The sequence below is a fragment of the Cynara cardunculus genome (assembly GCF_001531365.2).
Source record: "Cynara cardunculus var. scolymus isolate 2C chromosome LG 14, CcrdV1, whole genome shotgun sequence".
Classification (NCBI taxonomy): domain Eukaryota; kingdom Viridiplantae; phylum Streptophyta; class Magnoliopsida; order Asterales; family Asteraceae; genus Cynara; species Cynara cardunculus.
This window is the reverse complement of record NC_037541.1, coordinates 12,086,831-12,099,536: the sequence shown is the minus strand read 5'-3', so window position 1 is coordinate 12,099,536 and position 12,706 is coordinate 12,086,831. Positions and strand designations below refer to the sequence as shown.

The 12,706-nt window shown below is 34.5% G+C and overlaps 1 protein-coding gene across 1 annotated transcript; it reads left to right on the top strand.

Moving 5' to 3' along the window:
- Positions 1 to 1,712: 1,712 nt before the first annotated feature.
- LOC112527029 lies at positions 1,713 to 11,622 on the top strand. Its single transcript, XM_025137507.1, is given in 15 exon segments — positions 1,713 to 1,816; positions 3,821 to 3,995; positions 4,091 to 4,196; positions 4,966 to 5,048; positions 5,179 to 5,205; positions 5,544 to 5,674; positions 5,819 to 5,923; positions 6,554 to 6,634; positions 7,111 to 7,175; positions 7,472 to 7,597; positions 7,599 to 7,679; positions 8,493 to 8,732; positions 9,633 to 9,748; positions 10,469 to 10,564; positions 11,190 to 11,622. Coding segments are annotated over 14 exon segments (1,542 nt in total). The 5' UTR covers positions 1,713 to 1,816; positions 3,821 to 3,861; the 3' UTR covers positions 11,341 to 11,622.
- Positions 11,623 to 12,706: the final 1,084 nt, after the last annotated feature.

The following is a 12,706-nucleotide window of genomic DNA, read 5'->3' as shown; positions in this document are numbered from 1 at the left end:
GAAGCCTTTGTTGGGGCTAACCCTCCACATCTTATGACATTCTCAATGCACTTCGAATCAGCATCAAGAACCTAAATGACATTTATTTACACAATAATTACTCCAGAGAAACAAATATCGTGTATAAACTCAGCAAACAAATATCATGTATAATTTGCTATAAAGATTAACAAAAATCTTCAACACATTCTAAGCTAGAAATTGATATAACTGAATAACTTACAGAATCTTTCCAACCTTTTTACCCTCCTCCTTGAATCACCTGCATCATGACACATATAGAAGAAAAAGGAACCTAACCAGGTCAGAAAACTGCAAAAAGAGCAAAATCAAATCATACKGTAGAACATAAACAAACTCATATCATAAACGTATATCCGAACAGGTAAAACCCTAAATCATTGCATATATATGTCAACATTGAGAACCTCAAACATAAATAAATATAAGAACAATAAATAAAAATAGAACTCGAACAAACCGTATGAAATTAAGTGTGATGGATCGAATGGAAAAAACCTAACAACATGGAATCGGGAATGATGGATCGCATTAAGAAGCGAAAAGAACCCTAACCGCATTGATATATGGTCTTGAATTCAATCGACATCTTTGAGCCGCTTTGGGAAGGAAGCGATGAGCGTGCTTGAAATGGGATTGAGAATTAAACGATTTCATCGATTGGGTTAGGGCGATAAAATGGGATTGGGATTAGGGTTGCGATAGATAAAAATGGGATTGGGAATTAGGGGCGATAAAATGGGATTGGGTTTAGAAACGGGGGTTTAGGATAGATATGCTTTAGTAGGTTGTACCTAAAGCAATAAAAGTTGTTTTTAAGAGATTAAGAGTTTTAACCAAATGCATTATAAGATAGTATAGATATATATATATATATCTATATATATAAATCATCACATGATGTACTAGTTCTCAAAGATCTCGTTATCAAAACAAAGGTCTTTATATATAATCAAAGTATATTAATATACACATATTATAAAATAAATACATAATTAAAGTAATGATATTTTCTAGAAATAAATAAACATGTATTTATTAATATTATATTATAAAGCATTTGATAAAAAAAAATATTAAAAACCCATTTTTTATGCATAAAGTACTGTTTATTGATGCATATTACTTAAAATTCAAAATTACAAATAGATTGTGCATAAGTACAACTTATCCAAACTCCATGTTTGAATTCGTGTAACCGATTACCCGGATACTTAAATGTTTCAAATTTTACATCTTAGATATCAAAATGGAAGTTATGAAAGTATGTTACCTAAAATATAAATCAAGTTAAAGTACGTTACTTTTTCATGTAATTTATTCTTTTACGAAGATTTTAAGTTTTGTATGTCTTTTTCTTTCTTTTCCATCCATTTCAGTTATTTTTATTTTTCCAAAATTCGAGAACAATGATGGTATGGTTGGTGTCCAAAAAAGCAAGGACTGATAGTGTCATTAAAGAAAAGTACAAGGGCTTCATTTACGAATGGAAAAAAGAAACTGAAAAAGCCAAACCCCACGAGAAGAAAAATGAGTATAATTCGCAGCCATGGGAAGCTCTGAAGAACTCAAGCTCCAACATTTTCTTGAATGGTTAAAGGTAAACCCCAATCAACACTCTAAATATCATATTTTATTGATTTATTAACATATTTTTATATAATAATTTTTGCTTATTTGATACTTTTATTCAAATTTCTTCAGTTGAATGGAGGGGAACTTCGCGGTTGTAACATCAATTACAGCGATTCGAACAAAGGGTTTGGTTTATTTTCATCTGATGGTGCCACTGATGGTAATAATTTCGATTTCTATTCATTAAATTGTAAGTTATGTTCATACTGAATTTATGTGAGGAGACTGGAAAGAACTATTGCAATTTAAACAAGTTAAATGTGTTTGTTTTGTTAGAGAAATTAGGGTATGGATGTTTGAAATGAAGTTGAAAATGGGTTATGAGATTGCAATATGTTATAGAAACAAGAGTATTCATGCCTGTAACAAGTTTTTTATTGGGTTGATTGAGTTGGGTTTTCACTACAAAAAACAATCATCCTTGTGAAATTGTGAAAAAAGAAGAATACCCTTTTGTGAGGATGAGTGATCTTGGAAAAAAGTTGTTGAGAAAGTCGATCACTTGTTTTCTTTATCGATAAGTGTCATAAGGATTCTTATGAGAACGCAGAAATTGTTGAATCATGTTTGATCTGTAAGCAAACCAAATGTAGCTGGTATATCACACTTGAAAGTAGGGTCTAGGAGGGATCGGATGTAGGCAGATCTTTCTATACCCCAAGGGGTAGAGAGCCAATCATGTTTAATTTGTCATTCCCGCAGTAGTTATTGTGTGTGTAATTATTGATCCTAGCAAGGTGATCTTCCAAAAATGTTGGAATCTATTGATTCTACCATTTTTTTTAATTGTCAAAACCTTTTGATTATTATGGTTTAGTAAAAAATCGAGCATTCCTGGTCCAATAGGAGGTACACGTTGATGGTGTCAATAACATTTTGAATCATTACCTTTTGATTTCTATCAAAATTGTTATCTAGACCGATATCTCCTTCTAAAACGAAGCAATTTTAGCATATATTCTGCCTTTGTTCCATAATGTCCACATTCGACTTTTGGAGTTGGTAATTTGTTTTTCAGTTTCACAGTTGACAAGAATCGCTTATGTGAGTAGAAAGCTCTCATAAACACATTCACCTATAAGTAATAGGTTCGGACCATGTCACACAAAATTCTGAATGAGGTTTTTCTGGCAGAGTTGGGATTTGCCCCAATACTGGTTAAAGTGAGAGAGGGAAGATTGTGTTGGTTTGAACACGTTCGTAGGAGATCGATGACGGCACCAATGAGGAGAGTAGAAAGGGGGACAACAGAGGGGGTGAGGAGGGGAAGGCCGAGGAGGACGTGAGATGAGAAATTAAGGTTTGACATGGCGTTCTTAGATATTTCCGAGGACTTGATCTCTGATAGTACTTGGAGATAGAGGTTTAAGGTCCCATACTTGGTTCAGGGTCCGATAACTATTCTAGTTGTGCAAAAGGAAGATGGGTAAGTTGGGAAGGGGTAGAGGGTTGAAGTTTAGGTTCGGGATGTGTTTTTGTCTTACTTCTTCATCGCTTACCTTACTTTTTGTATGTGCCCATTGTACATAATTGGGTACTTTTTTTGTTTACTTATTTCTCTCCTGCTACATTCACCATATGCTAGTCTTTATTCCTGCTACAGTCCTACCTGTTTGCTCATACTCTTACACAAGCCAAGGATCTTCACCGAAACAACCACTTTACTTTTTGTGGTAGAGGTTAAGTCTGCATACATCTCAACCCTCCAAGACCCTACTTTCAAGTGGACTTACTGGGTCTGTTTGGTCCGGTCTGGTTTGGTTTTATAAATTAATAGAATAGAGATGTCTTGGAAGTTGGAAATCAAGAAGTAACCAATGTCCAATTTGAAATTGGAAAGTACTAGGTTTGAATCTATAAAGTAAAACAAAAAAGACTTGTTTGTTGGGGCCAGAGTGGCTGATATTATGCATTCCATACCCAGGTGGGATTTACTGGTTAGTTGGTTATACCAAAGTGTCATTTTACAACTAGGTAGACTAACTTTGAAAGATACAAATGTTAGTATTAGACGAGCTTTCAAAATGTTTCTCTCTGCTCAATTGTGTGCAGTTTTCTCACTTGGATTTGTGTAATTTTTATACGAGCTCTTCTTTTTCAAGGGTGTGGGTGGTGAGGTAGAAGGATTCTTATTAATAGTTCATCATATGGAAATTATTTTCAGGGGTTTTATTGGTGGTTCCTCTTAATTTGGCTATAACTCCGATGAGGGTTTTGCAAGATCCTATACTTGGACCTGTTTGCTCAGCGATGTTTGAGGAAGGGGAAGTGGATGACAGATTCTTGATAATTTTGTTTCTTACTTTGGAGTCTTTGAGGAAGAATTCTTCATGGAAACCGTACATATATAAACTTCGATTTATGCTATTTTATTTTATTTCATTTCTTCTTTTTTTTGTTTTTTGATATATTGAAGTGAAAATGGAATTGGTAGGTACCTTGATGTACTTCCAACTACTTTTGGAAATCCACTTTGGTTCTCTAACGATGAGCTTTTGGAGCTAAGAGGAACCACGTTGTTTAAGGCAACGGAATTGCAGGTGTGGTTTTACTCTCTTTGTATTTAGTATGAATAATGTGTAGTAAGCCCGAGAAATAAATAAGAAAAAAGGTTCAGCCTTTCTATAATTTTCAATGATTCAAGATCAACCAGAGACAAAATCAATTTAATATGGATTTGGATAATAACATTTTCTTTTCCGAAACATAAACGTTTGTTAGGATATAGTTAGAACAGGAATGTTCATCTAAAGATGGTCTTTCCTGAAAACCCTTACAGCCCCATCTGGTTTCCAGGATTTGGAATTGGATTCCATTCCAATCCTGCGTTTGGTCTAAAGCAATGTCCGGAATTGAAATCCCACAAACATTGGATTTAGAAATCCCGTGGGGTTAGTTGGTATTTCACAGGATTTCATATAATTTGCTTGTAATAATGTTATAAAATAAGAATCATAAATATTTTGAGAACCTACGAACCAACTATTGCATGTATTATTCATGATGAATAACCTTGAATAATCATTAACATCATGTATCTTCATAATGAATAGTTTTCATGATGAATATCTATCAGGGCATTCATCATGAATAAAGCATGAGTTGTTGGTTCCTAAGCTCTCAAAATATGTACATTTCTCATTTGAACCTGCACCACTCCCACTATTATTCTAAAATTTTAAGTTGTTGGGTATAATCATCTTTGTTCTTTAAGTTCTTTTAAAGCAGGTATCTTTGATACTTTTTGGTTACTTAAAATTTGTCAATTTACTACACAGCTTATGTGACGTCAACGGGTTTATGTTACAGAAGAAGAATTTGCAGTCCTTGTACGATGCCAAAGTGAAAAGGTTGGTGAAGAAGCTTTTGATTCTTGATGGTGACTTAGAAAGGTATATCTGACTTTGATCCTTCAATAATATTTGCTTTATATAAACATGCTTCTCTTCTCTAATCTTATGAATACTTAACTGTGATCTTATTCATTTACTGATAGCAATTGTCAGTTTTTCTGTTTTGCAGTGAAGTTTGTTTCAGTAACTTCCTTTGGTATGCATCTTTCTCTATAAGCTACCCCCTTCGTTCCAAAATAAGTGTCTACATTTCTATTTTAGTTTGTCTAAAAAAAAGTGTCCATTCATTATTTTAGTTTGTCTCAAAAAAAGTGTCCATTTTCAAAGGTAAGCACCTACTTTACCGATTCTGACCTTGATTATGAGATGGAGAAATTCATTACTTCCTCTATTATTAAGAGTAAAATTGTCATTTGGTTGATTAAAAAGTGTAATAATTACACATTTCTAAAACTGTGTGCCTTCTTCATTGTGGACATTTATTTTTGGGACGAAGGGAGTATGATCTTAATTCAACACGAATGATTTTTGTAGGGCTAATTCAATATTTTGGACCCGTGCTTTGAGTATACCACTTCCTCGCTCTTCTGTATTTCCCCAAGTTCAAGATGAGCAACAGAATCATGCATCCAATTCCAAGTTGGGTAATGGTGATGATGGCAAAAGTGAGGTTTTCTTTTTTATTTCCTTCAAAATTTATGACTTTGATAACAAGAAAAAAGTCGGATTATTTTCCGGCTTATGCTTTGCATTGAAATAATATGTTCTACTTCATTCCAATATATTGCACTCCTTTCTCCATTTTTCAGAACATGAGGTTGAAAGTCAAGTTGTTGGCGTCGATTCTTCTTCCATACAAGGAGAGACCGTTTGGGTTGAGGGTCTTGTCCCCGGCATTGATTTTTGCAACCATGGTACTCCATTTTATTTGCCATTGGAATTTCTTCTTCTTACGCACTTCTATTCGAATATATAATCACCAAACGAGCCTAGTATATCCCACACAATAGTAGGGTTTCGGGGGTAGGATGTACGTAGACCTAGCTTGAGAGGCTCCATAAAATTTAACAAGACATCAATAAAGGATTTTTATCTACAATTTGAGTAAAAGAAAATGAAGTTAGGCAAGTTTTTAGGACCTTATAGTATCCATGCAAATACACACACACACTCAGGTTCTTGGGAAAACCACAAAAAAAAGGGAGACTTAGGAACTCCCTAATAATCGTTCATCTGGACGGTAATGCCCATGTGCATAAAAGCAATTGAAAATATTTCTTGTTTGTATGCAAGTGTGCATTTTATGCACATGTGCATACCGGATGAATTACTTTTATGCACAGGTGCATACCATACAATAGAGTGTTCCTCAATTTTTTGTTGTTTTCCCCTGAACCTGACCCTATATATAGATGTGTGTGTGTGTGTATATATATATATATATATCTTCTAATTTTTTATTATATTGAGGGAATATGGTGGATCTAAAAATTGAGAAACGGGGTCTAAGATGAATATTCATAAGTGAATATATTCTTTTTCAGATTTAAAGGCTGCAGCAACATGGGAAGTTGATGGAACAGGATCAGCAACCAGTGTTCCTTTGTCCATGTATCTTCTTTCTGGTACTCTTCTATCCCTAAATTGGTATCCTCAAACTTCTTACTGTTCCATGAAAATTGCAACGCTTGACTTAACACATAGTTCGAGTATAATCTTTGACTATCTGTCAAGTGTCTCAAAATAAGTGTCAACATTTCTATTTTAGTTTGTCTCAAAATAAGTGTCCACTTTCAAAAATAAGTGTTTACTTTCCAATCCTACCCTTAATTATGAAATGGATAAACTCAATACTTCCTCTTTATTATAGGGTAAAATTGTCATTTATTTAATTAAAAAGTGTAATAATTACACATTTCTAAAACCGTGTGCATTTTTTTTATTGGGAACACTTATTTTGGGACCGTGGGAGTAATTTGTAGGACACTCTGAAAAGAAAAATGCTGCAATATTCATGGGTCTAAAGAAATATTTGGTTCTCTAGAATGATCCATAGACTTCCAAATATTGATTGACCTTTTTTGCCGTTGGCAATAATTAGTCGAAGAAGCTCATCATCAGATTGGGGAAGAGATATCCATTAGCTACGGCAACAAAGGAAACGAGGTACAACAATCTCCATCATCATGATCTTCGACTTCCTGAAGATTTTTTTTCTGGGAGTTCATGTTTTTGCTCCATGCAAAACATATAAACCAAATCAAACGGGCCCAATATATATCCCATCCAAATGGGTTTGCAGAGGGTGGATGTACGCATACCTGGCCTCCACCCCCAAACAGTAAAGCGGTTGTTTCCATGCAAATTATACATTTGTTCAAACGCACATAACGATGAACGCGTACACTTCACTTTTCCTCCCGTTTATGATATATATGCCATTGTCGGTATTTTGATTGCAGGAGCTTCTTTACCTATATGGATTTGTCATTGATAATAATCCTAATGATTATATCATGGTAATCTTTTTCTGCTTACCATTTTTTCAACTCCACTACTTGCATTTTGTTGTCATTAAAGCGAATGCCATTTTCACAGGTTCACTATCCAGCCGAAGCTATCAAGGATGTACCATTTTCTGAAACCAAACTACAACTTCTTGAAGCACAAGTCGGCACCATTACTCCTCTATATGGCATTATGAATTTTTATCAATATTTGATCGATACATTTTTCTTAAGTTTATAATATTTATATACGTCAAATGCAACAAATAAACTCATACACCCTCCTCACCTTTGGTGAGGTTTGAACCCCTGACCTCCTAGGAGGCCTAAGACTCTGATACCGCTATATGAGTTGGCAAAACATCCTTTTTCTTATTAACCTGGATGTCCAACCCGCTATGCGAGCCGACTAATCCCAGGGCGACCACCTGCAAAGCAGGTATCCCGGAGTCACCGCATTTGAACCTCCGTGGCCACAAGAGGATTTTTRTTCCTCMTTGGWTTTGAACCTGGGACCTCCAGACACTTTTGACCTTTGGAGCCAAACTCAAACCAATCAGGCACCACCTTTGTGGTTGCAAAACATCCTTTATGCTCTCTTTGTTTTGTGAAAACTAATTCAACTTCCATTTTTCGGGATGCCACATGAGATGTTTGCATATCTTCGGCAAATTTTGAACTAAATGATCTCAATATATCCCACCCCGGGGTGGGGTTTTGCGGGGTGGGATGTATGCAGACCTGTCCTCTACCCCAAGAAGTAAAGCAGTTGTTTCGTGAAGATGCTACTTATTTTGGTTCATAAAATGCCCTACTCGGTCTTCAAGGGCATTTTATAGATTGTGCCCTAGTCAAATGATATAATTTTCATGAGACGGGGGGAGTTGTAGATTTAAGGTTTCTTTGTATGAATGAAGAAGACACTAAACACCTTTGTAACGGTTTAACTTATCGTGCTCCGTCGTTTAATCGACAGAAAGCTGAAATGAGGTGTCTTTTATCTAAAAGTTTGCTTGATCGTGGGTTCTTCTCGAATAAAAAAGAAACCAATGATAAATGCAAAGAGATTGAAGTGCCTAATTATAGTTGGAGTGGTCAACGCAAGACGCCATCTTACTTGAACAAGCTTATTTTTCCTGAAGAGTTCTTAAGTTGCTTGAGGACTATATCCATGCGGGAGAATGAGATTTATCGGGTTTCGTCTTTGCTCGAAGAGGTACACTCCTATCACCCCTTTACTTTGATAATACCAAGTTTCATGAATGTTAGGATATTTGGAACTCCTTTGAATAAACCTAAAGAATGAGAATTCTTCATGATGAATGTCGTAATAGATATTCATGACGGAAATTATTAATAATGAAAATACATGATATTCATGATAAAATTAGTTAATGTTCATGATAAAAACTGCATCATATTCACAATGAATAATATTCGTGATTATTCAAGGTTATTCATCATGAATGATACATGAAAAATAGATTGTTCGCCGTTCTCAAAATATTTATGCTTTTCAAGATATTTATGGTTCTCATTTGAACCTGCCCCTATATATATATATATATATATATATATATATATACATATACATATATACACTTGGGATCGTGTAAGAATAAAAGTTATGGTGAGAACTTGAGAAAAAAACTTTCATCTACCGACAATTACCTTCAACTACCTTCATTAACCTATTTTTGTCACATGACTGAAACTGTAACAAATTCATGCATGTGAAAGTGATTGAAGGGAGGTTGATGAGGGTAGATTAATGTAGTTGAAGGTTCGTGTTTTTGGTCAAAAATCAATTGAAGGTCTACGGTTGTTTTAGCCATTAGATCAAAAAATCAACTCATCCAATGGCTTAGAAGTATTCTCACCATCACTCTTATTTTCACCGGAACCCAACCCTATATATATAGGTTTGTTGGTCTATATGTAACCAATATGGGAGTTCAAGAATACCACAAGTGATAAATTATAAAACCACAATGATTAGAATATGGTTTTTGCCTTTGATCAGTCCGAAGTTGCAAACCATGATGTTTTGTCTTGTTCCACATATACAACCATATCATGTTTGTGATTATTGAGTAACTTATGTTTGTTCTTAAAGCTTGTTGGTTCTGAAGGGCAGAGGCAACCATCGGATACAGAAGTCCGTGCAGCAATTTGGGAAGTGTGTGGAGATTCCGGCGCCCTACAATTGCTCGTTGATCTTCTTAGCACAAGGTATTCTCCTTGGATAATTATCCAACTACCAATATTTCTTATACACGTTACCATATCCCACTATGGTGTTGTATGCCATAAAACCAAACAAGCTCAGTATGTTCCACCTAGAGGTGGGGTCTCTGGTCGGTGGGATGTATGCAGACCTGACCTCTATCATGAAAGAGTACAATGGTGGTTTTCTTGAAGACCCTGGCGGTGTTCTATGCCATGGCCCATGAGTACGTCATAGAAAACAACTGTTTTACTCTCTAGGGTAGATGTCAGATCTGTGCACGTCCCACTCCCAAACCCTACATTCAGGTGGGATATACTGGGCTCGTTTAGTTTGGTCCGGTTTGGTTTGTGCCATGAGTATTTGGATCATGAAGTGGCGACCCTGATACACCAAGGATCCTCAATTTTGCTAGGAAGTCTGTGTGCAGTCTTTCTGTTGCAATTTGCACAAAGACCATTCTTGTGACAAGTTATTCAGGAGAATAACCTTCTGACATATTTCTTTTAAATGCATAACCTTCTGATAGATTTTGAGGCATTCTTGTTCTTTTGTTAGGCAGAGTCGTTCTTAAATCCGTCAGAAGGTCATACATTTAAAAGAAATCTGTCAGAAGGGTATTCTCTTAAATAACCCTCTCATGACTTAAACCTGTATTACCCCAAGATTCGTCCCTTATTTCGGTCTCGGCTTACAACAAATCAAAATTGATTGTGGTTTTAAAGGATGATGGATCTTGAAGAGGGCTCTGGAACAGAAGATTCTGACACTGAACTGCTTCAGAAGGTCTATTCCTACAAAACACCAGAAGATGCCAAAAGGTTATAACTGAAATTTTGATTTACAAATTCCATCTATTTGTTCTGTTATTATTGAAGGGTATTTTAGACATTTAACAAATACTCAGAACACACTTTAAAAGCTACATGTCGAGTCAATCGTTGCAATTTTCATGGAACAGAAGATTTCTTCGCGTCTCTCATGTTTTTAGGATGAGAAAACTCATCCAAATACAACAAAGTTTGGTTTGGTTCGGTTCCTATTTAGTGAAATGAATCATTTTTCCCCCAAAAGTTCCAAAATTTTCTATTTTGTAGTCATTGCGAGTTGTGACCTGTAGCCTGTTGATCTTGTAACATTTGGCAATAGGGATACGCGTTTATGACGGGTTTATGGCAAAAATGGCGATAAACTTGACATTTCACGTCATCAGATGTTGCAAAATCAGTAGATTAACGATCAAAATAGGTACAAAAATAGGAAATCTCGACTCTGTTCACATTGATTGAGAAAAGCAATTCTTTGTTAACACAAAAAATAGGAACAAGTCAAATTTCGTTATATTTTGATGCATTTTGCCCTTTTTACGATTTGATCCAAAAAACCTCTTTTGCATCTCTAACATCAATCTTTTTTTTTCCCTTTTTTGAATTTTTCTTATTGAAGCAATGGCGCCGATGAAGCATCTAAGAAGCAAGAACTCGGTCGAAACAAATGGTCAAGCATAGTATACAGACGAGGTCAAAAGCAACTCACTCGACGGTTCCTAAAAGAAGCAGAACACGCGTTACAGTTAGCCTTAAGCGAAGGCAACTAATTAAAACACACCTTTTCATACCGACTTTTCGCCTTATTTCTAACTACCATATCGGAAACGACTCAAGTCGTGATGACTTTACTATTTTGACTTTCTTGAATGATGATTTTTTGAGATACTCATTGAATTATTGAAACCGAAAGGGTCGCTGATTCTAGTGTTTCGTATTAAATTTTTCGGGGTTCGGATGTATTAGGCTGGTTCGGAGTTGTACTCAGTGCATTAAGTGTAGTACATGTTACTATTTTGAAAATATCTTACTGGAGCACCTTATTTTATAAACACGAGAGGTATATAAAAAGACATCGAAAGAAGCTAAAAAGCAACGAGTCTGACAACCATGCGACTTAAAAACTATATGATGACAGCCAACAGAACAATACAGTTGGACCCTTCAGAAACAAAATCTTATTTCCTGAAGACAGTGGGCTATGCCACCGTATCATTTCATGTGGGTCCACCTTTGACCTTTTTATGTCAGATTCAGATCAAATCATGAATTACGAATGTATTGATTTAAAATCACTAGTTTATAAAAGCTTTCATATGTTATGAATTACGAATGTATTGATTTAAAATCCTTTAGTTATGACGATAAATTTTTAAAAAACAAAGTATTAAAATCAAAATCTTTATAAATAATTACATTCTTTTTCACATGTATCGTATTATTGAAATATTATATAAATTTCATCATTGTAATAACATTTTAAAAAAGTTAAAACACATTCAACCATATATATATTATATTATAAAACATTTGACAAAAACTCTTAAAAAACATTTTTTATGCATAAAGTACTGTTTATTGATGCATATTACTTAAAATTCAAAATCACAAGTAAATTGTGCGTAAGTACAACTTATTAAAGCTTCAATTTTGAAATTGTGTAACTAACTATAGATAAACATAATCAAATACGGGAGAAACATCTCATTTTAAATATAAAAAATCAAAAATATAATTAGGATAATCATTAGTTATAACAAAATACTTAATTATTATCTTTATAAAAATTATATTATCAAACGATAAATAAATTACTTCGTTATTAATTCTAAATTAAATTATAAATAAAATATTAAAGCAAAGAAATTATACAAAAAAAATCAGAACATCAAATAGTAAATTTGATACTAAGGAGGTGCTTGAGATTGCTTATTTGAAACAACCTATACTTTTCTACAAAAACACTTATCAACTTATTATAAGTCAGAAGGGTTTAACTTCTTCAAAAACTTCTTATTACCGGTTTGGTAACCGGTATAAGTTGTTTATCCAAACACTCAAAAATACTTATTACTGGTGTCACACCAAAATAAGTCAATAAGTTGTTTTTATAAGCAATCTCAAACACCCCTTGTC